Source organism: Heliangelus exortis, chromosome 23 (genome assembly GCF_036169615.1).
Source record: "Heliangelus exortis chromosome 23, bHelExo1.hap1, whole genome shotgun sequence".
Classification (NCBI taxonomy): domain Eukaryota; kingdom Metazoa; phylum Chordata; class Aves; order Apodiformes; family Trochilidae; genus Heliangelus; species Heliangelus exortis.
The window spans coordinates 2521683-2545491 of record NC_092444.1 but is presented as its reverse complement, the minus strand read 5'-3'; the positions used below and the strand labels follow the sequence as shown (position 1 = coordinate 2545491).

The following is a 23809-nucleotide window of genomic DNA, read 5'->3' as shown; positions in this document are numbered from 1 at the left end:
TTTTTCTTTTAAATTCAGTACACATGGAAAAGTTCGTGTTTGTCAACACCACAATTAACTTCCCAACTCTCCCGCTTCTGCTGAAGAGCTTCAGAAATTTTTCTGGAATTTGGTAATTACTTGGAGCTCTTCTATTTACCCTTCTGCAAAAATGGCATTGCAAATCAGGCTGTAGCCATGAAAGCCTCCGTGCAAAGCATGACCCAGAGGTAAGAAGCTGCTTTCAAAAGGGGTAGCATAACTCAGAGAGAAGACCCAGAAAATTAGGGGGTTTCTTGTTGCTGTTCTAAAATATTTCACCCTCTTTGAGGGAATTTGGCTTTTATCAGACTGCTATGCTCAGTTCTCATCAAAGCTGCATACACTAAAGAAACATCTCAATTATTAACATCAGAATACTTGAACTGCGAGGATGCAGGTCCCCAAAAGATACTAAGACCCTATGCAAGGAATGTAAATTAAATTTCTCAGTGGGTGTTTTTTGTTTGTTGAGACTGCTGCTGTCACTGCAATCACAGAATTTCTATCCTCACAAGCACGCTGCTTTCAAGCAGCTCAGGTCCATTTTGTTTCAGTATTTCAAACATTTTGGCTGTCAATTGAGAAAGGCTCTGTGTTCCTGGACAGTCAGTGTGATATCTCAAATAAAGAGATAGTAAAACTGACAGGTAAAGTTAACAGAACGTTACAAATAGTTTAGTAGTCTAATTTAGACAAGTACCAGGATGGTACATCTAAGTTACATCTGCAAAATGAAAGATCAAGAATGATTACACTGAATACTTTTTAAAAATACTTGCCATTTTCTAAATATGTCAGGGTAGCCAAAGTTAATTTACAAATTTAATTATCTATCTTATGAAGGGCATCTCAACCTTTTTTTTTTTTCCCAGCCTTCTTTCTTGGATTCTTCCTTCAGAATCAATTAGTCGTCACTTCAATCTCCTGAATTATTATCCTAATAACCCAATTCTGCCCTGAGCTTCCTCCTCCTCTCCTGCATCACAGGTCTGTCTTCTATTTAAAATGGCAGAAATATTTCAGCTACCTTTTAGAAACTGAAAATGAGATTTGAATCTTTTTCGATTAGCATCTCTGGAAGCTCCTTTCATTCCTTCTCCAATGAATCACTAGATCCTTAATCCTCTAAATATATTCATCCTCTGCTGCTACATTAGAAGTCGTTTTTAAGCTTTCTCCAGACCTAGCTCATGTTTTGTCTCTCCAATTTCCTCTCCAATTATAGGTAGAAAAGTATCTAACCAGTGCAACAGAATATCATTCATTTTCACATCTGCTTGAAAGTCATTGCTGCTTTTCTATTTTCAGTATCTCTTGCTTGCAACAATGACTTTTGGAAGGATATTTCAGTATATGGCACAAACATGTGTCTTCCCCTCCCCACCCCCTTTTGAAGGTCTAATATCAACAATTTTATAAACGATTGCATTTAGCATCCTACAAAGTGTTAATCTGTGAAAGCTGATTTAATGAGGTAAGACAGAAAGCAGTATTTTCTAGAGGGTTACTGCTATATAGCTGACATAAAAGAACAAAGTCCTTATCTATGAAAAGGACACAGAAGACAGACAGAGGAGCTAGCAGAGCTGAAAATCTAAGGCTACAGTGCTTTTTTGATTATCTATTAGTACTAAGTACTACTGGAGTTAGTGGAAAGAGAGGGTTTGACTTGGGTTAGGAGAGGGGCTAATATACACAGGGCAGGACATACCAACCTTTTCCAAGTGTGGAAACACGACCTATATTCCCAATTAAATCTAGGGAGAGAATTGTGAACATAACTTCCCCAATTTTGGCCCCTCTTACAGGGGTAATCCACCTTCTTAATGGGCAAGGGTGTCAAATGATATTTTGGATGAACCAACAAGAAAAAATAAAAAATAAAAAAATCTTAGTGACAAGACAAAAAAAAAAGGAAAAAAAAAAGGAAAAAAAAAAAAGAAAAAAAAATTCCACTGGAAGGAAGCAGTCCCAGACTGAAACTGTAACTCTGAAACCCCCAGACTTCGTTCTTGAGACAGTAGGCACTTAAATAGATCCATTATTTTAATTTCCAGCCCTATGTCTGAATCAAGCAGCTGGTAGAAGATCACCCAATGCACGAGGGCACTCATCACTGCTGGCCAGCAGGCATCCTCTAGCCACCTTTGTAACCATCCAGCTCAGTCATTTCTCACTGCTGTATCCACACTGGTATTAGTGCCACGTCCTTAAAACTAAAGTATGTTTAATGTGGAGTAGCAAAGAGCTTTTTAAGAGGCTAGATAGTAATCCACTCCCCATGGCTACTGGCGTCTTGACTGTATACCATCCAATAAATTCAAGGCAGTAGTTCTTATCCCAGCATTAAAAAAAACAAAAAAACAAAAAAACAAAAAAACACTATAATTTCCAAAATTTAGTAATGTCCATCATCTCTTTTTGCCAATACCATCAGAAAGAATAATCCCAATAACTTGGAAATGATGTAGATCCAAAATGGAAACATCACAAGCTGCCTTCAGTCTTCTCCATCCAAGCGTTATCTCCATGGCTAAGTGTTGTCTGTAGAATCCAAGGGGGCTGCATCATTAAAAGTCTACTAGAAATTTTGTGGTGACAATCCAATTAACATACCAACTGCGTACAGTGAGAACTGAGAACTAGGCATCAAGCTTTCACAGAATTTTAGGCTCTAGTATTCCGAAGATACTCCACAGAGAACTTCACCACATGTTGTAGAGTAAGATAGCTCCATCTGGCAGCAGGGATACATCCGAGCAAGGCCTTAATATTATCCAAGAAATGGAGTCGTTACTTCTAGAAAGGAGTAACTCCAATATCGATGCTGGCCAAAGGAAATCTTCCATCTTAAAACCACCTTATTTCAAGTGTAGATATCCAACCAGCTGCAGAAAATATCCTCTATGGATCCACAAGGCACCAGCCACTGGGACAGAAATCACTTCCGTTTCCAACCCAAAATAGGAAACATAGATAATTCCCAAAATTTTAAATCCATCTGGGGGCCCTAGATAAGAGTTTGTGTTTCTCACCATATCAAATACAAAATACCTGCCTAGAGAAACCTTGGAACTTACCCATCAAGTCTCCGCTCATAACGTCCTTCCCGTGCATGAAGCGATGGGGGGGGGCCGTAAGTGGGCCCCCCACCACCTCCTCTGAACCCAGAAACCTCTCTACTACGAGATGCTATGGAAACTGTATCATCCAATCCCCGAGCAGCACTGGGAATGGTTCCTGGTTCATTATAATCCGTCCGTAGGTCTCTATCTCCCATTTTGTTGACAGAGTTGTGTGCCTTCTGCGCACTTTTGATGTCCACAAAATCCACAAACGCTGCCACTCCGCCTTCCGACCCCCTCTTAGGGAGGATTTTGACACTTTCAACACGTCCATATCTGGAAGAAAAGCAAAGCAGAGCACACACGTTAGTGCTGGGAGGAAAGGACCGTGTGTAATAACATCACCTCCTGCAAACTCAACATCAGCTTCAAACCATTCGCCCTTCCCAAACGGCAGGAAAATCACAACCCCCAAGCACAGCAGGGGTTGGAAGGTGGGTTTTCAAAGAGGGGGATTTGTAGAGGGGAAAAAGCCATTTAAACTTTCCATCATTATATTTAAATATTTTTGGTTAGCCCACCCAGAGATGCCCTTTTCATAACAACAGAGCAACAGCAGCTGAAGAAACAGAAAGGTGTTTGCAATTAGAGCAACCTTGTTGTTTTTAATCTGACAAGCAGGGCATAATTAAAACAAAACTGTGTCACAACAAGTAAAAACAAAACCATCCCTGACAACTTTCTTAAGAAAAAAAAAGTTACCTTGACATAGCAATTCCACTACTCTGATCTATATTTAATCCATTCAGCACTAAAACAAGAGTTTATTCTCATCCTCCTTCCTGATCTCCAACCTCTTTCTTTCCAGGATGCTCTGGGAAGCACGGCCAGCACAGGCACCCCCAGATCTGTAACAGGAACATGATGCCACCTGACTTCATGTGTGCTAAGTCATTGCAACACAGGCACTCAGGGCTGAGTAAATGCCTCCTCGACAAAAGAAAATAAAAACATGTTTGTGCACACAAGAAAACAGGGTGTACACACATTTGTAAATATCTTGCATCAACCCCAGAGCAAGGATGGGTAAAACAAGAAGCACGAACACAGCAATGTTTTAAAACAGCCAAGAGCTGCAGTTCTGATTGCTCCTTTCAGCCAAGAGATATTGGGCAAAACAATTCAGGGCTTTAAACTGCAGTTGTTTATCCATGACAGAGCAAGGCAAAATGCTGATTTTTTAATGCACTGACAAACAGTAAAGGGACACACAAATAAAAAACTAATCAAGAAGCATTTGTAAACTCTTAAGCTTAATTACTGCAAAAACCTTTCCACTGGTAAGGACAGCACAACATTGAATAGATGCAAACAATTCTTAAACAAGAAAAGCTGTTTTCAGCTTTGTACCCTGGAATAAGCAAAATACAACTCCCATCTGAGGAGGAAATGCTGTCAGAACCTGCCAGGTTCTGCGTGGCTTTCCATACACCTTCCAATTTCATCATTGTTGTTGGATGACTAATCCTTAAATAGGATTTGAAAAGCTGCCTCACTGACTGCTGGCTCCTCGTTCCAACCTGACCTACTATACTTTATATATAACCTGGTTTGGACTTAGATCCCATTTTCCTCTGGTTTATACCCCACTGAATACAGCACACAGTCCATTAAGGAGTATGTGTGCAAACAAGAGTACCTTTCAAGTCAAAAAGCACTCTGTTAGGCATAAAAAGGAAAGGGTGCCTGTGGGACACGTTCTTGCCTCTGACTCTCCACCTCTGCACTCGTGTACAACACAGTGACGTTTAATTCTTGGGAAATTCCTAACTCGTGCTACCAAACTGATGCACTGGTTGTTTTTTATTCTAATTAAAAGCTACAAGGAGCAAATAACAGTGAATGGCACTGCAGGAAAAGTTCTGCTCGACATTTGCACCCTTCTGAAGCTGGGTATGGTTTCCCTGCCTTGAAGGCAAGGTTCAGAAAGACCAGAAAAGTAGAGGACGTGGGTAATTAAATCTATGTGAGGAAAAAAATGGCATAATTGGACATGGCACGTGTAAAGAGAGGAGAAACAGGAAAGGAAGATGGGGGAAGAAAAACAGGAAAGAGCCTATTTGAAAAAATGTTCATTCCATGAATTAAGATGATGAAAAATAGGAAAAATAATTAGGTACCCTACTTAGCATCACCTTTTACCATGTGTGCCAGTCCCCTACAGACAGCAAAGAAAAGATGTTACAGGATGGAGTGCTCTAACTCCTACCCATTGAGTTTTTATTCTAAATGCAGAAGTGACTGGTTAGAACACATTTGGTTTCTGGCAATATGAGCCCCTACTTTGTCTACAATCTTCAGAGGGGGAGGAAGTAATACCTTAGCACTACTCAAATAACCCAAAATCCTAACTGCCCTCCTGAATGCAGTCCCCACAACCTACACTGTACCAAGTCCTGCATGCCAGTTCCATCAGAAATAAGTTCAGAAAGATTCTTCCCCACTTACCATCCTGACAATTCTTTAATTTCCTCATTCTGAAATTGTAACTCACAGGTATTACTGCAACATGACAGACCTCAATTATTTTGCTGCTGCTGTGTAAGATCCAGAACGTGTCAAAATGGTCAGGTATTTGAGCTAATACTGCTCAGAAAGTGCAGCTGATACAGAACATCAGAACATAATATGCTCCCTGTGTACCAACAAAATCACCCAGCAAATGCACAACTTTTGCAGCCAGAGCTTAATTTTTATATTGGGAAAAGAATACTTTTGTTGCCATTAACTTAAAAAATTAAGGTCGACAGTTTTTTTTCCTAAATCAGAAACGGGTGGAAGAGGCTACTCCTGTAATTCCACTGCAGCCATGGCCCTAAATCACCCCACACTGGGAGTTGGTGTGTTTTAATCCCTCTGTTATCCAGATACATAAATATACACCGTGCTCTGGTGTCCTGCACAGTCCCCTTGATGAGCCCCGAGGATAATCTGTGACAATCGCCTTTGCTGAAAGCGAGGGAGGCAGACTGGGGGGAGGAGAAAGGGAGCAGAAGGGGAGAGGGGGGGGGATGAAAGAAAACCGAGAAGGAGAGAGCCCTGAGTATTCAAGGACAGCTGCTGGGAGAGGAAGGTTTGCATTTTCCGTGCCCCAACGTGGTCCTGTGATTACACACATCCCTCGGTCCCCCACCGTGAAGATTAATCTGTCTGCTGATCCGGCCCAGCCCCACCCCTTGGCGGCTCTCCGAGCTGCTCCCGACTTGGCAGATGCTGCTGGGAGGAGGAGGAGGACTGCATCGAAGGGAGAGGAGGGGAGATCTGCAGTACTGCATCACCAGACGGGTTTACTGCAGCAGAATAATACATTACAAGAAAAAAAAAAAAAAACCAAAAAACAACCCAGGATGCTTTCTGGAGGGCCAGGGGAGGAGGTGGTGATAATGCTGTGTTTCCTTACACCCATCACACCTTAGAGCAAGATGGAGGCCAACAGGCTCCCAGCAGCAACCTCTGTCCGGATCCTGAGGGCTGGGAAGAGGGGACAAAAGCCCAGGGGAGGCATCACTGCAACCTTTGGTAAGGTTGGCAGATAGGCTCCTCTCAGCAGTCCCCTCGGAGCCCTGTACCTGTGTGTCAGCCTGTTCTGGGCAGGCTGCGTTTCACAATCGCTGGCAGACCCAAGAGAAAACAAAGAGGCTGCTTCGCTCGGCTCCCAACCTGCAGACCCCAGTGAAAACGAGGCCTTTTCCTGCCTCTGCCCCTCTGCGGCCTATGCTGATTAATCATTAGCTCCACGCTGTAACGACGGCGGCCAGGGCCGTGTTTTCAGAGGGGTTCCAAGTTCAAGCAGGAGTGGTGGGGAGGAGGAGGAGGTGCGGGAGCTGTTATGTCACCCGCCCGTCCAGCAGCGCACACGCTCGCAGCACCCGGCTGTAAACACAGACCTCGCAGCCCTTTCAGCAAGAAAGAAGTTGCTCAATAATCACTGCTCGAACAAAGCCAGGCTAATCCAGCTTTTCAGACAAAAGAAAAAGAATTCATAATTTAAGCATCATGGGTTTATTCACTGCAGATCAAAAGCACCTCTATCATCAAGCAGCTGAAATGTCTCTGGGCTCTTGGCACGGCTGCTCCACACGTTTCTGGGCAGCCCTTCCTCCTGCCCAGCTCTTCCTCCCGTGCTGGGATGGGAAACGCAGCCCCCACCAATGCAGGATCAGGCTGAAGCCTCCTCACCCAGATGACATGTCACTCAGACACAACCAAAGCCATCCCTAAAGCTTTCCCCATGTGGGGTATCTGCATCCTGGGCACCCTCATTCTGCCATTTCTCATTAACTGTTTCATCTCGGGTGCTTACTCCTCACATCCATTTTTCTGCACAGTCCCTACTGTTCCCAAGGAATAGCACTTTAAACAAAGGACGGAGAAGAAAGCCAGCCAGCAAATGGTTGGTAAACAAACGTTACCACTTGGCTGCAATATTTTATAAACTGATGAGGGTGTTTACAGGATGATACATACACCACAGGAGAAGGTGGGTTGAAATCTGGGAGATTTGCTGTTTTAGTCTAAACTGAATCCTACTTTAAATCATATTACCTCCTTATTCCTCATGCTCATCTCCCCCTGAGCTCATCAAGACCTTTTATACTCAACCATTTTCATTACTGCAGTTTTCCAGGTCAGCTCCATCCTGCCCTACAAAAATTCCCTGTATTTTTATTTCGAAGCCGTCACAACGTTACACTCCGGGTACTACTAAATGTGAGACACACTGCGAGATCAAAAATAACACCAGAATTTTTTTGTGCTTGTTTCTGCACCGCTCATTAAGAGCATGATTTGACAAGATGTCCTGATACAGCAGGAGATCTGAATATTCTGGATTCGATTTGACTTCAGCCACATGAAAAGGGGGGGGATGATTTTCCATGCCATGCTCCAACTCCTTCCTCCTCCATCATTATACAAGGCAGGCAAGCCCCAGCCTGCATTATTCAGTAAAACGCTCGCACAGCTTGAAGCTTTTCTCAGCCAATCACATTCCTCTTGCTTTGTTGTTATTTCATAACAAAATTATGTGACCTGAAATAATACTTCTCCAGATGTCTGCCTCTCTTCTCCTCGTTCTTAACTCCCAACCAGTCCAACCCCCCATGCTAGGGGCTGCTCTGATCCCGTGTTTCCCTTTGCACAAAGCAGATCTGCTCCAGATACAGGGAGATGCAGGATGTGCAAATAAAAGGAGGAGGTTGCCATCACTAGCTCCACAGGGGGTTTTAGCCAGGCTGATGATGTCTGTTCAACCCCATTAACATCAGTTCTGGAGTTTTCTGATCTCACGGCCATTTATTTCACAGCCCAAGAACTTGGCCCACCACAACAGTACACACAGCTACTTCCCATCCAAGTAACACACAGAACAACACTGCAGAAGAGCAGCACACCCGAAGGCACTGCAGGACACCAAACCTGACAGATATCCTGAAAAATCCTGCCCTGAGATTAGCACCAGCTTCCAGTATCACCAACTCACACCATGAACTCTCCCTCCCATTCTCCCAACTAAAGCAGTGTTTAATATTCCCCACTGTTCCTCAGCCAGTAACACAAAGGGACTGAGCAAAGAATGGAGCAAATTTATTGGAATTATGCTCTTGCTTCAAGCAATGCAGACCATCAGTTCAAAACCTGACAGTATCATCATGTGCCTGACATGGAAAGAAGACTCGAGAGCTTCCAGATAAAAAAATTAAAGAGTCTAAACAAAAGGCAGTAAAAATTGCAAAGACTGCATTATTGGGTTTGGATCCTATCACAACTGCAGTAACTGATCTGTAACAGAGAGAAAAACCAGAGGCAGAGCACAGACAAGTGTGTGTGCAGGGCTGGGATGAAAACACTGCAAGTTGCTGAAAAATATATCTTGACAGAAGCAGCCAGGAGAATTCCAGACTCCTAGAAAACCACACTTAAAATCCACTTTAACAAACATGGGGAACTGTCTCCCGACAAGCCACAACCGCTTGTCTTTGTAGGACTGTCACACACCCAGAGAATTTGTCAACCAGTGTCTCAAATGCTTCAAGACAAATATGGGAACACACCCATGGCCTCTGCCAGCAGCTGGGTTTCAGGGAGCCCAAGAACAGCATTTTATTTCCTATGAACTCCATGTGATGCCTCTTTACAGAGGGCTTGATCCAAAGGCCTGGTTCCCAAGCGAGCTCTCTGCACACCAGAAATCCCTCACCTCACAGCACACGGGCACTGCAGTTATAACCTGAAAATTGAAAACTGGCTCCTCAGGATTGGGGTGAAAATCCTGTGAATGTTTATCTAACATACATGTACACAAACACACACACACCCTTTGAAGAGCCTGACAGCACCATTTGGTAACACTCCTCCGAACACTTGATCTTCCCCCAATTTTCTGAAGAAATAGTTTAAGTGACAAAACACACTGGGAGGAAGGGACGAGCACAGAGGCTGCCAGCAATGTATGGAGCCCTTCCAGCAGCCTCCAGAGGAGATCCAATGTATGGTATTGGCTTTCCTTATCTCCAGCTGCTGCATCACGTTCAAGCCAGCTAAAAATAAAACAAATTAAATGACTCTCTAATTCTACCTTTCTCAGCACAAAATTGCTATTTCTGCAATAAGCCCTCATGAGAGGCCAGGATAACGTTCTGGATGGTCATGAGCAGGGAAGCTCACCAAGGAGTGATAAAGGCACACAATGCAAAGCTTTGAGAACCTTTACCTTCCCAAAGCTGGGCTAAAGAAAAGCTCCTCGTGTCACAAGTTTTCAGGCTATCCCAAGAGCAATCCTTATGACAGCAATGCTTCAGAAACATGCCCTAGCTACCAAGCTCCCATAATTTTCTAGATTGCAATCTGAGATGCTTTAAAACCTTTTCAGAGCAACCTTCATTGTCTCTCTGACCTTTGGGAGCTGGGGGGAGAAAAACAATGTTCTTCAGGGCATTCTCCACAGCTCTCCTAGCACTAAAAATCTTCAAGGAAACCTCAAAATTCAGAAGCAGAAACCATCGTCCTGGTGGTGGAGCTCAGACAGACTGGAGTGAAACCTCCATGTGATGCTCCTCACTATCCCCTCCTGCCCCACCACCCCCATCACTCAAACCCAGACCACTCTGAGGCTTCCCTTACCCCCCAGCAGCACTCAACAGGGAAACCTCCCAACTCTGACTACAAGCAGGGGTTTTGTTAATGAGATACAGCACGTGTTGCTGCCACACACTGCAAACAGCCCAGGCTTTGTCTATGCTCGTAATCCCTCCCTGAGAGATGACAAAGTAGGAAATTAAAAAGCTACCATAGGCACATTCACTGAGACTTCTGATACCTCTGTTATTTAAAAGCAACATGCTCGACACATCAGATAGGGCAGCAGATAACTCTGGGCTGAAATAAACGCTCACTTCTTGCTTTACAGCTCAGCTGAATGCTCCATTTTAAAGCACAAAGTAAGAGGGATTCCCAGTTACGACATTTTCCTTCAAGTGTTCATTGCAAAGTCACCATTTGGATACTGCTGAGGTATTAATTTACAAATGAAATTATTATGTACCCCCAGAGAGGGAAGAAACAGACTATTTAAAACTGTTTATTCATGCTTGTTGCTGTTGGTAGCAACTACTTCTTCCAAGAATCAACATAAAATTTTCCTGCAACCCCCACGACAAGCAATTCTGCCACAGCTAAGCAGTTCTAAGTGCACACCCATCAGGTGAAACCTGAATATAGACAGATACACTCGTTCCTCAAGACACAGATCAGTGAGTTCCACTCACTGCAACACCCCCACAACACAGAACAGCACCCAAAGGAGCCTTAGCAACGCTTCAGCCTGGGGGAGGCAGAGGGGGAGACAAACCCATGCTCGGGGCACTGGGATTACATCAAGTTAGAGGAATTAAAAAATTTTAAAAGCCTCATCTTGACCTGGGCAGCATCCAGCCTCTCACACCCTCACCCCAGTCAGCAGTTCTGCTGCCTGCGACGTCAGGAGAACCCCGCGTTGCATCAGCCCGGCCGCGGGCTGCAGTCAGAGGCAAATCTTGTCCCAACTGTACTGCAGGGCTCAGTGCCAAATTACCACGTCCAGGCCGTGCAAACCTGGCTGAGCAAGACAAGTTTCTGGTTCACACGGCCACCTCGGCCGGAAGAGAGGCAGGAGTTCTGTTAGGAAGGAACTTTTCCCACTTTTCACTTCTGCGCAATTAAGAAACGGGCGAGCAACCCGTAAGCTTATAGGTATAGACATTAGTTAAAACAACAAAACAAAACAAAAAAAAGAAATCAAAGTGGCTTTGTGAGCAGAAATAAGACGACTCATTTCTTATGGATGCATGTCTTGAGGTTGAATTCTCCAGCGTCCAATAACTGCCAGTTCCCACTGCAGCTTTTCCCACGGTCAGGAACACCTCTTTCCCATGTGGATTCTTTAATGTCTAATAAGGGCTGCACTCTCACTGCAGCTTTTCTCTCCATGGGGCCGCTAATCAGGTCTCTCTCCTCTATTAAAACTGCTTGTTTTCACAAAACTCAAAGGAACGTTGTATCTCTGAGGCTGTGAGTACCCCCTGTGCCCTGAAGTACAGCTGGAACTGGCTAACGGCTTCAAAATTGATTAAGAAATATACACGTGGCAAGATCAGATCAGCCCTGCTCTCCAAGCAGATGAGAGTAAACATGACTATTTGTAGAAGCCCAAAGAGGTTACAAAAATTGGTAGAAACTGCATGTTCAGCTGTGTTGTATCAAGCACAATGTGCTGTGATTTTTTATCCTCCAACCTACACAGATGCTCAGGATCACGTTACTACACACTAGAGACAGAGCTACTGAATTCCATCTCCAGGGTGCTTTTTCTTCCAGCTTAAGCTGGAAGCATAATCTGCTTCAAAAATATCAGTGGTGATAGGCTGCACGAGATGCTTTCTGCTCAGGAATTGCTCAAGCCTGTTCTTCTGTGTGACTGATTTTAGGATTTGTTCAGATTCAATTTCAAGAGCTGCATCACAACCAGGGGGTACCTCATGATTAATCAAGTTTTTCGTTCATACATGAAAGAGTAATTCCCCCACCTCAGCTCTGCTTCTCCAAGCCCTGCTTTGCATGTATTCAGCAGCAGATGGAGGAAAATGCAGAGTCATAACATCATGGTCTCCCATGCTGCTTACTTAAAATATGTCTCATCTTAAGGCTTTTTAAGTCTCGGTGCTCAACTGGTTCATACTCCTGTAGTCAGATACAAACTATTTCTTCTCCAAGGGTTTATATGTATTTTCCAGAGAACAGTATTGAAGAAGAAAACAAAGGTTATCTGTCTCTTGAACCACCCCAAGTGACTGGATTGCTCCTCCCCCTCAAACCACAACTCAGTTTGAACAAGTGACCCGGCTTCAATTCCACCAACAGGTTTGACAACTTGAAATTCATTTCTGACAGAAAGCAGCCACAGATCCACGGACTCACAGCAAGTCACCAACCCCAAAAGCTCACCTACTCCTGAAAGGTTATCATCTTCAAAACAGGCAGGGAAGAAAAAAAAAAATCCCATCCCCCTGAAAAAAAAAGTTCCCAGCCAGTCCAGCCTCCTCCACAAAGCCTTCTATTTATGCTGGGCAGCTGCTCCACCCTGCCATGCCAGCCTGTCACCCAAATACAGATGTGCAAATATTATTTTGTTGGCCCATGACTCACAGCTACCATCACCTTGGAGAAAGTGCTTGTTCCTGTGACTAAACCAACTGGCAGCACAGGGCTCAGCATGAGCCAGGTGTCTGCCCAAGGAAACTGACACTGCCCACTGCCAGCCCAGCACACACCTGGAGATTTGGTCTGCAGTGCCTACCTGTGCTCCAGGCACTTTCTCCAAAACTTTCCACAACTGAGCTCCTTAGCCATCCAGATTTTAATGGCTTTTCTTTTGATGCAACTCAAAGCCAAGGTTTTGCAAAGCCAAGGGAACACAAGGCTAGCTTGAACTTCATGGCAATGACAGGCGAGGTTTCTCACCTCGGATTTATGAGCTGACCCAAAGGCTTCACCATCCCAAAGGATTTGGCAGACTTGTATCTCCAGGTGTATGGGTGCTACCAGACCTACAGGGCTCCTCCTGTGGTTTCAGGATCAGCCAGATACACTGTCCCACCCCCAGCACAACTGGGCACCTCACCATGGCCACCAAAAAAGCTGCTTCCTCATTTCATGCCTTTCCAGTGATCAGCTTTACCTTTAAATGCTTCCTTTCAAAAATCAGTCTGACATGAGGTAAACAAGAGTATGAACTGCCAGCACAACAGGGGGACTGTGATCTCTGAATGGACATGCTGGAAGAGATGCTTCCTGAGCTCAGCTGCTGCCAAAACCCAGCATCTCTCACCACACCTGCAACCAGCACACCAGCTACACCACCAGTGCTGAAGCCATTTTGATTTTCCAAATGTAGCAAACCTGCTCTGCTAAGGCCTCCAACCAATTGTTCCAGAGTGAAGAAAAAGACCAAAGGCTTATTTAGACTTTGGTTACAAGGAGGTTACTGAGGAGATTGTTAGCTGTCTGGATGCCCATTTGTCAGGCTTTCCAAGAGCAGTGGAAAGACACACAGGCACAGATCCCCCGAAATTAAATCAGACGTTGATTACGTATACAAGGGAGATACTTATCCACCCTCAGCTTTTATTCCCCTCAGTTGGGATGCTAATTAGGCCGGAAGACTTTTTTTTTTTTTCCTCCAAAGACAACTACTTTAAACATACAACTTGGCAATTTATGTTTCTTATTTTGCCCTATTAACTACTGCGGGTCACCCGCAGCTGCCACAGGGAGCCCAAAGAGGGAACATTTCAACAAACCCCTCTGTGCATTTTGGCAGCCATCACAGTTAATGAGGACGGGAGGCATTCACACCAGTGGCAAGAGCAGATGGACCACAGCTCGGGGCTTTGTGCCACACGGAAGTGGTGAGCAGCTCACCAAGGACACGTCCACCACAGTTGGGGAAACCTGTGACAAGGACATTCAGTTCCTCTCAATGAATCCCATGGTCAGAAAACACAACCAGTTTTTGTACCTGGAGAAAAAACTGAGAGTGATTCAACACTTATTTAAAAAAAAAAAAAAAAAATCATTTACAATCTGGCAGTAGTCTTTTTATCGAACTAAAAGATCATTTCAAACCCAGCTCTGATTGGGCACCTGACCACCTTCATGACAGGAACTTGGTTTGAAGCCAGCTCTGCTTTCCTACCACATAAGGGGACAACAAAAGACATGCAAGCTCTTCAGTTTGGCTAGAGGGCTACCTGAGAGGAACAGACACACAAGAAACCACTCTCTCCATCTGCAGAGAGAGCCATCAGGATCCAACAGACAGCAGCACAGATCATCCATTCATGCTCCTTCCAGAGATGTTTGGACTTATCTGGCTTTTCAGAGTTGAGAGGATGTTCAGGGCTTTTTGATCAGATTTGGAAGGTCACGCTTCAGATCCAAGTATGCTTTTTAAAAAAAAAAAAAAAAAAAAAGGGTGCTTTCAAATTGAAGTTGGTAAGCTTAAATAAAAAGAGGAACAGAAAGGAAGCAAAAAAGTTCCCTTTTGTTCATAAAAGCTGCCTGGGTCTTTAAACAGAAAGTAGTCATTAAGACAGGCTGCTGCTCTTCTCCCACGATTAGTTTGTCTGAGCGGAAAATTGATGCTCCTTTCACATCCGAATTCTGCTGCATTCTCACCCAAGTCACCATGAACGTTTGGACCTCAGACAAGGCATGAATATACAAACTCCAGTCCAGAGCCAGCCACACGCAGTGCTACAGGACACACTCTCAAAAACTCCGTCCTGGGAAGGATGTTGTTCCAACCCAATTCAGAGACACCGCCTTCAAACTCAATCTATCCTGTTAACAGATCAGATTGCAGCAGGCCCTGGAATATATCCTGGTATATTTATGAAAAGCCTGTAACAATGTTTATTCTTTTACTAAAGGATGTTATCTTCACGCTGCAGGATTTTGCAGATTGCACTGGACGATTACACAGTGTTAGTAGGTTAAACAATAACTATGGAAATGTAGAATCTAAAGCAGTTGCTGTGCTTTATTCACCCTACAGAAGTCCTCATCACATCTTACTGCACAACAGCACTGGAGTTGCTTTTTCAGACTCCAGGACACCAGAGCTGCCATTATTCACCAGGCAGACAGAAAGGTGAAACCTCCTGCACTACTCCAAGGTGTACATGGTGGGGAACACTACTGACTTGTTAGCTCAGACAACCAAAAAACAAAAAACAAAAAGCTAGTTTTGTCTGATTTTCATTAACTGTTTATAGTCTTCAGAACACTACAAAGACTCAGGCAAAGGTTGTACACAGTGAATTTGCACCTCCAGGCTCATATCCCTCACACGAGATCTCTAAACCAGCGTGCCGAAGATGCAGCTAAACACAAAATCTTATTATGGAGAGTAATCATATTTTCTAGCTTATTCCTCAGTTCATTGTTTAGGAATGTTTGCCCTTGCAGTCTTTGGTTTCAGGGTGTTCTGAGACCTCAGCAAGTTCACTGAACTTAATAAAAAACACAAGCAAAACATCTCACAAGTGCTTATCCTTGGTAGGTACCAAAGCCAGAATGTACCCACCCCACTAGCAGCTTAACAACCTAAACCCTTGTAGCCAGCAATCTCTAGTAGTCAAACACCAGCTAAGGGGTGACCCTCAGTTCTACCCCTCCTGAATACTGATCAGAAGACCTTGTTTTGGTATTTGTTACTTCTCAGGTGCGTTTTCATGTGCAGAAATCAGCACTTCTTCTTGACAGTGCAAAGCCACTGCAACAGCAGGACAGCCTGGCCTTGCGACACATCAGCTTGCAAAAACAAAGCTCCCGAGGAGCCCCAGGTTCATCCTGACTCACTGACTCATCCAACTTCTGCAACCTGCCCTCCACTCATTTGGATATTTACTTCCTTTTTTATGAAAAGCCAGCTAGTGCCTCTTTGCCCTCACTGAAGTCAAAGACCTAATTTTGGACACACCTTAAGACGGCAATAAGGTCATTTGCCAGAGACCTTGGCATGACTTTCTGTCCTAGGAAAAGCAGAGAGGGGAAAAAAAAACAGTCAACAAGGCTATCACAAAACAAATTTAACCTTTTTTTCACCCAATGTTTACCTTGGTGAATGGATTTAATACCTCTGCATGCCCAAGGACTGGTAAGTTCTCAACACACAAGCCTGCTTTGAGGCAAGCCGTGAGAATGGGCACAAGGATTAATTCATCATCATACCAAAGGCAAGAAACACCAAAAGCCAAAGTCATTTTGGAGCAGCTCTCAGTGACAACAAAAGCTGCTCTTGTCAAATCACAAACGCAGCCAGGACCTCTGAAGAAACTTCAGAGAAGAAACAATACCAGAAAGGCTCAGCAGATGACAGAATTTTGTAACCAAGTGACATCAACTTATCTTTCCACCAGGGCTCAGCATGTAAGAACACTTAATAGAACCTTAGTCCAAATCCATGCTCTTCGTGGCTTCTCATTAAGTTTCTTTGAAATAATTATATAGGCATTTCCTTGGCCAGCATGGCGTCACCAGGCTGCCACCTCAAGTGCATGCAAAGAGCAGGATCCGGAGCAGCCGGAGCAGTCATGGATCTGAACCTGTTGGGGAGCTGTCCCCGGCGTGACTCAGTCCTGGGGGAAGAAGTGGGTGGCAGCAGACAAACACACCTCAGGAGCACCCTGGCAGGCTGCAGAGGCAATGCCAGAGCTGCTTTATGGCACCCGGTGAATCCGTATTGGGAACTGAATTAATAAAGGAGATGTAGCTGAAAGCAAAGCCATGAACCACCTCCAGAACCAGCACCATCAGCTCCCCATTAGCCACCCAACTGGTGGACCCACACCCAGCACACGGCCAACTTTCGCTGGAGAAACCAAGATCCAAGGCAGGACTTGCCTCATGTCTTCCACACCTTTCTTTCCCTTCTGATTCTGAGCAATTAATTTAATTCCCTTGGCCTAATTTCCCAACCAGCTGTCATCCCATCACATTATTAGGCTTTATAATAACAAAAACTGTATTTGTAAAACGCGACACAAACAAGCGATGATACCGTCCAGTATTCTACGTGTTGCTTCAGCAAATTTTGCCTTCCCCCTCCTCCCTTCAAAAGCTCTGAACTAAAAAGGCTGGGACCTCATCTGTGAAACTGACATCACTTAAAAATTATGTGAACCAAGAAAGAAAACAGGATTAATTAATTCTGTAGCTTTACTTCTGTATGTTCCTAAAATAACAATACATCTGGGTAGAGTTCTCTATATGCACAGCTGATTCAGGATAAACCATCCATGTGTTTGCATCCTAAGTGATATCCAACAACTATTACTTGATTATAAGCAATAAAAGCCTGGGAATATATTTAAAAGTTTTACTAGAAAAACCAGAGCACTGTTACTCCCAACTCAAGCCTGTTCCTGTGGAAAGGGACTGTGGGACCTGCCCGTGTCCTGCGTGGGAAAAAGGCACAGAAATGGTGCAGCCCTAGCAGCCATCACCCTGAACAGACACGGAGGTTTTTCTTCTCAAAGCTCAAAGCCAGCACACCAGCAGCAATCCTACAACCCAGCCCCACACAACAGCTGTAGAAGAGCTGCCCAAAAGCCCTTTACTCCACCTCAACCCACAGCAGTGACTTACAGAGCAGAAAGCCCAGAGATTTTCTGCTCCCAGGCTGAATTTACACTCCCAGCCATTAAGACAAAACATTTTCTTGTAAACTAACCAAATGTTTTCTAGAAATTATTGAAAACAAACATGCACTGGTTCTTCTGCCAGTTTTTTTGCAGAGCAACTCCTCCGAGCAGTTGTGTTTAAAATGCAAACCACTTTTCCCGAAGGTATCCTCCTCAAAGCAGAAATCAGAACAAGGTGAAGCAAGATAAGCAGATTTTCCAAAAAGGAACCTTAACAGTTATTTGCCTTCTCCAAGACTACTCTGATCTGCAACTTGTTTATAATGAGTTTAAAGCAACACATTTGCTTCCTGAAACCCGGGGCTTCTCCCAGCCTTGGTTGCCTCTCTGAACATCTTAATTCTCCCACAGAAGAGGAGATAGCATACCACAGTCACATGGCTCATAATTAAGAGGCTTTTACTCCTCTTTGCCCTTTAAAAAACACCACTAAAGAGACAAAGCCGTGTTCTTACTGGACGAAAACGTAGGGAGGAAAAAAAATATGGAAGGCCAGCACTTGTGCTGGGGACAACTGTTACTATATTTAGTCACCTTATTCTGCAAGCTGCTGAGCATCTGTTTCAATGATGGTGAACGACTTTTTTTCCTGCTAGTCAAGACAGCATTAATTAGGTGAACCCAAATGACTGCTTCCACCACTTCCCTGAGTGCCCAGCTCTCCCATCTCCTCCCACAGAATCGCTGCTTATTCCATCCTAAAAGCAGACCTCCACTCCTGGCACTGATTGCTTTCCCACTCAGGGATGCCTTAGTAACTCATTTCTAAGAAAATACAGCACATCAGAAATTAAGTTGTTAAGAGGAGTGGCTGGGTACAAAACAGAAAGCTCGTAACAATCTCAACTTATTAAAACACACTGAAAAATTAATTTGCAGTCCCTTTTAACATCAAGACAATAGATGAGAAAAAAAAAAAAAACTTTTAGTGGCAAAAATAACAATGCTCATGTATTATATTCTAGAGATCAGCTTCAGTATCCTCTCATCTGAGAGGATTTGTAAGCAAAGAGTGCACTACTTCAGTTCACACAAAACAAAACCAATCAGAAGAGTTTTGCAAAAAGAAAAAAAAAAAACAAAACAAAACAATCAAACAACACTTTCTGCAGAGCGCTTCTTTTATCTGAATTCCTTCCTCAGAGTAACTACTTGGGAGGCTGCAAACCCAAGCAAGGTTCCCACACTAAATGGTTAATTGAAGGGGAAGCAGCAACTCCTTGATGAGTGGTGGGTTTTCAGAGTCTCCCTTGAATTTTTGCTTTAGAAACAAAATGGTTGTTTTTCTCAAACTTGCCCCTAGCAGAGGCTGTGCAACAGCCAGACTGCTCACACAGGCTTTTAATATGGAGACTCCAGTCTTTCCTAAGCACGATGGACTAACAAACACTCCCGTGGACTGCACAAAGGTTTTAGGGGTGACACCACCCCCCCTGCCCTCAGAACCGGGATTTTTTTTAATGCGGTCTTTCCCCAAATTCCTCCTCCCGCTGCCGCGCAGCCTCTCAGCACACTCTTCACCCTATTCTCAGGCTGGGGGATGGGTGGGAACTGGGTTTCACCAAGCCCGGCTCCATCTCAAAGGACTTTCTCTCCGAACTAAATTGTCTTTTCCAAAGAGGGAGCTCTCCCCATCCCACCGGCAGCCCCCTCCCCTGTGGATATCCCCAGCACGCCAGGCAATCCTTGTGCACCCTGTCCCTTCCCCCAGGCGAGGACCAGCATACAAAGGAAGCCTTGCTCCATTGTCCACCTACAGCACCTATACATCGAGCCTGAAACCCAGCTCCCTCCTACAACCGCCAAGATTTCCGTGTTCCCATTCCCAAAAGAGCTCGGGAGGCAGCGTGCCATCTGCCCCCCGTGCCTCAGTACCTGCACCAAGTCTTTGGGAGGGGATTTTAAACTGTCTTGACTTGTTTTGAGACCAAGCCTCACCCAAACACACACGAATCCCGGGTTAAAAGCTCAGTTTTGAAAACGAAATTCCAGAAACAAGAAGGGTTTGCCTGACTACAAATCTCCTTCCCACACCTCTATCTGAAACTCACAAAGGTAAAAACAACCGAAGAGAAAAAAAAAAAAAAAGGTATTTAACAATTCAGCGCCTGCCATTTTTTCCCATCTATCTCTAAGCAACAGTGCCATAGCAACTTTTTCCTGCTTTGCCACAAGCAAAAAAGCTGGGCGAAACGAGACCCAGGCATGTCAAATTTCCACTTTCGAGTGCCTATTCCTTCAGCGAGCTACACCTGGAGTTAAACAACCAGCCTCAGAGTGGGTTTTTTCTTCTCAAAACCCCTGCCTTTGGACAACACTGACTCCCATAACCTGGACTGATGGACAAGAGAAGCCCTCTGGAAGGCAGAACCTTCACCCACCCATCCTGCACCCTGGGGTGGATGGAATGGTGATTTAGGGCTCAGGGGGACAGGGGGGAGAGGAAAGAAAGAAAATAAAAGGTGAAGCTTAATTAAAATCGGGCAATTTCTGGGTAATCATGTGTGGTCGAGATGGGATCTCAGTGCATCAGCTCAGGATGGCAAAGAGAGGAGACCCCCGGCGAGGAGGGGTTGGGGTGTGTGTGTGTCTTCCCCGCACCCCCGGGGTGACCCCCACCCCAAGGGGACCCCGCCGCCATTTTAGAGCCCGGCTGGCACCAGCCGCGCTGGCCGGGGGGCTTCGAACCCCCAAGTCCCCTCGGACGGCGAGCAGGAGCCGGCAGGGACCTTCCTTCCCCCACCTCGGTGTCACCGCATCTATTTTTCCCATGGTGACTCATTATTAAGGACGCTCCGTCATTTTTCCAACGCAGGAAGATTAAAGGGAGCCTCAAAATCCTTTTTTTTTTTCTTTTCTTGTTTTTGTTCGTTGTTTTTGTTGTGTTTTTGTTGTTGTTGGGTTTTTTTTTTGGGGGGGTGATGCTGAAACAACCTTGGGCTCCTCAGTTTCTTTTTCCCCCCCTAAATAATTAAAAAAGCTTCCAGCATGGTGTCTCGAACATCAACTTTGTGCATTTTCCGAGGAAAAAGGGGGGGTGAGAATCTTCTCCTCCCCGCATGAAAAGATGAAGTGGATGAGGAAAAAAAAAAAAAAAACACAACACAAGCCATGCAAACAGCTACTACTTCCTTATGAGCAGGAGTAATCTATGCAACGAAAAGAAGGGAGGAAAAAAAACCACCAAGCAATATAAGGAGTCCAAAGCGCTTCCAGCGTGGAGGGATCCGGTGTTTTTCCTTCATGGGTTTGTGTGATTTGATTTTTTTTTTTTTTTTTTTTCCCTTTATGAGTCCTGTTTTTTGCAGCAGCAGCTCCGGTTGCCCCCCTGCACGATCGCAGCTCGGGGTAGACTCGGCATCCTTAGGGCCAGGGTATCTCCAGACGAAGAACACAGTAAAAAAAAAGCAGAACAAATCAAAAGAAAAAACTCCAAACGTCGGTTAAAAAAAAAAAAAAAACTACGGAGAAGCAAAATGGCCAAGGCTTAAGGCTGCCTCCGAGGCACAGCACAGCCCCTTCGGCATGAAATCCTCCACTCCATGCAGAGCTCGACGCGCCGCTCCTCCGTCTTTTCGGGTTTGTTTTCAGTCGTTATTGTTGTTACGGCTCTGCCCGCTCCAGCAGGTCCCCGCAGGTCCCCCGCAGGTCGGTCCACGCTGCCAGCCCTCGGCGGGCGATCCTCGCCATGGCGCGGGGGTTATTTACAACGATTTTGTTTTCCTCCACTCCACAGGCCGCGAGAGCCATCATTTCTCCACATCCCACCCCCTTTTCTTATTTTATTTTTTTCAATGCTTTTTTTCCTTATTTTCCTCAAAGCCAAGGAAGAGGGAAGCGCGGAAAGGGCCTCCCCGGGGGCAGGGTGGGGAGAGCGACCCGAAGGCGCGGGAAGGACCGGCGGGAAGGGACACCCCCCTACCCCCCCATTCCCTCGTCCCTCTCTACCCACTCACCGTTTGAAGTGTTCGATGATCTTCTCCTCACGCACGTTCTCCGGCAAGTTGCCCACCCAGAGGTGCCTGGTTTCCCGGACCATGCTGCGAGGCGCGGGGCGAACCCGCCGCCCCTGCCCGGGCTCCCGGCCGCTGCCGCCTCCCCCCGCGCAGCTCTGCCGGCCGCCGCTCACCGCCCGCCGCCTCCTCCGCCTCCTCCTCCTCCTCGCCGCCCTCCGCCTCTTCCGCCGCGGGGCCCTGCCGCCCTCAGCGCCGCCGGCTGCCTCCCCCCGCGGCGGCGGACGACACCATCCCCTGCGGGGGGGCCCCCTGGTTGGCGGGCCGGCTGGCGGGCGGCGGGCTCCCTCACCGCCGCGGCTTTTCTTCCTCCCGCTGTCCCCTCGCCGCGGCCCTCGCTCGTTCGCTCCCGCTTCCTCCTCCTCCTCCTCCGGCAGCGGCAGCGCGGCGCCCCCCCCCTCCCCACACACACCCGCCGCCTCCTCCTCCTCCTCCTTCCCCCCCCCCTCCGCGCTCCCGCTCCTCTGGCGGCTCCGCTCGCTCTCTCTGCCCCCCCCCCCCCCCTCCCCTTCCCGCGCCTCTGGCAGCGCCACACGGGGGCCCCCGCGCAGGCGCAATGCGCCCCGGGGCGCGCGCCGGCCGAGGCGGGGCGCGGGCGCGTAACGCCCCGAGCTCGTGCGGGGGGCGGCGGGGCTGCGCGTGCGCGGGGAGCGCGAGGGTAAGGGGGTGCGGGAGGGTGCGGGGAGGGGGGGCACCGCGGAACCGTGGGGTGCACTGCAAAACATAACGGGGGGTAAGGCAAAAACGGGGGGGCAGTGCGGGAAACAACGGTGTGCTCTGCGAAAATAACGGGTGCGGTGCAAAAGAGGGGGGGCAAGGTAAAAAAACTGAGGGTGCGCACCGCAAAAAATAATTGGGGTGTAATTAAAAATCGGGGTGCGATGTAAAAAATAGTAAGGGCGCAATGTAAAAAAAAAATAGGGGGCTTTGCAAAAATAATTAGTGAAATGAAAAAAGGGGGTTTAATGCAAAAAATAAGTGGGGTTTAATGCAAAAAATAAGTGGGGTTTAATGCAAAAACAGGGGGTGCAATGCAGAATTAATTGGGGTGCAATGCAAAACCTTGCAAAAAATAACGAGGTGCAATGCAAAAAATAACTGGGGTTTATTGCACTACTGGGAGGAGCACTGCAAAATATAATGGGGGTTTTTGTGAAAATAATGGGTGCAATGAAAAAAGGGGATGCAGGGAAAACATTACTGAGGGTGCAATGTAAAACGGGGGTTGAACTCCAAAAAACTAATGGGATGCTCTGGAAAAATGGGGGGTGCAATGCAAAAAAATAGAAGGGGGTGTGAAAAAATGGGGAGGACACAGCAAAAAATAATTGAGGTGCCCATGCAAAAAATAAAGGGGGTGTGCTGCAAAAAAGGAGGGCTTTGCAAAAATATAGGGGTGCTATAAAAAAACAGGAGTGCAATGCAAAAATGGGGCTGTGCAAAAATAAAGGGGATGCATAGAAAAAAAATGGGGGTGCCTTGCAAAATAAAAGAGTTCTGTGCAAAAAAAAAAAAAAAAAATAAAGCGGGGTGCACCTTACAAAAAAACGGGTAAATTGCAGAAAATAAAGGGTTTGCTTTAAAAAGAAATGGGGTCTTATGTGACAAGTAGGGTGCACTGTAAAAAAAAAGTCTAATCAAAATACAAAGGAGGGCTGCACTGCAAAAAACAAAACAAAATTTAATTTTTTGATGTGCAAAAAAATAAAGGGGCACTGCATTGGAAAATGAGGGATCACATAAAAAATAAGAGGGACACTACAATACAAAGCATGAGATCTGTGCAAAAAATAAAGGCTATGTTGTAAAAAAGAAGAAAAAAAAAGTGCTATGGAAAAAGGGGGTCTGCATTGCAATGGAAAGCAATGATTTTTTTTTTTTTTTTTTTGCTGGCAGCCAGCACCCCAGT

General features: G+C 45.7%; 1 protein-coding gene across 4 annotated transcripts in view; it reads right to left on the bottom strand.

Moving 5' to 3' along the window:
• The window catches only part of SPEN (spen family transcriptional repressor), a 67752-nt gene extending 45460 nt beyond the window's left edge, over positions 1-22292 (bottom strand). For all 4 annotated transcript variants that reach the window (XM_071767271.1, XM_071767272.1, XM_071767273.1 and 1 more), the window contains exons 1-2: positions 21844-22292; positions 3102-3422 (exon numbers count right to left, since the gene is read on the bottom strand). In XM_071767271.1, coding sequence (XP_071623372.1) covers positions 3102-3422; positions 21844-21926 — 404 coding nt within the window. In that variant the 5' untranslated portion in view covers positions 21927-22292. The remainder of the gene's footprint in view (positions 1-3101; positions 3423-21843) is intronic.
• Positions 22293-23809: the final 1517 nt, after the last annotated feature.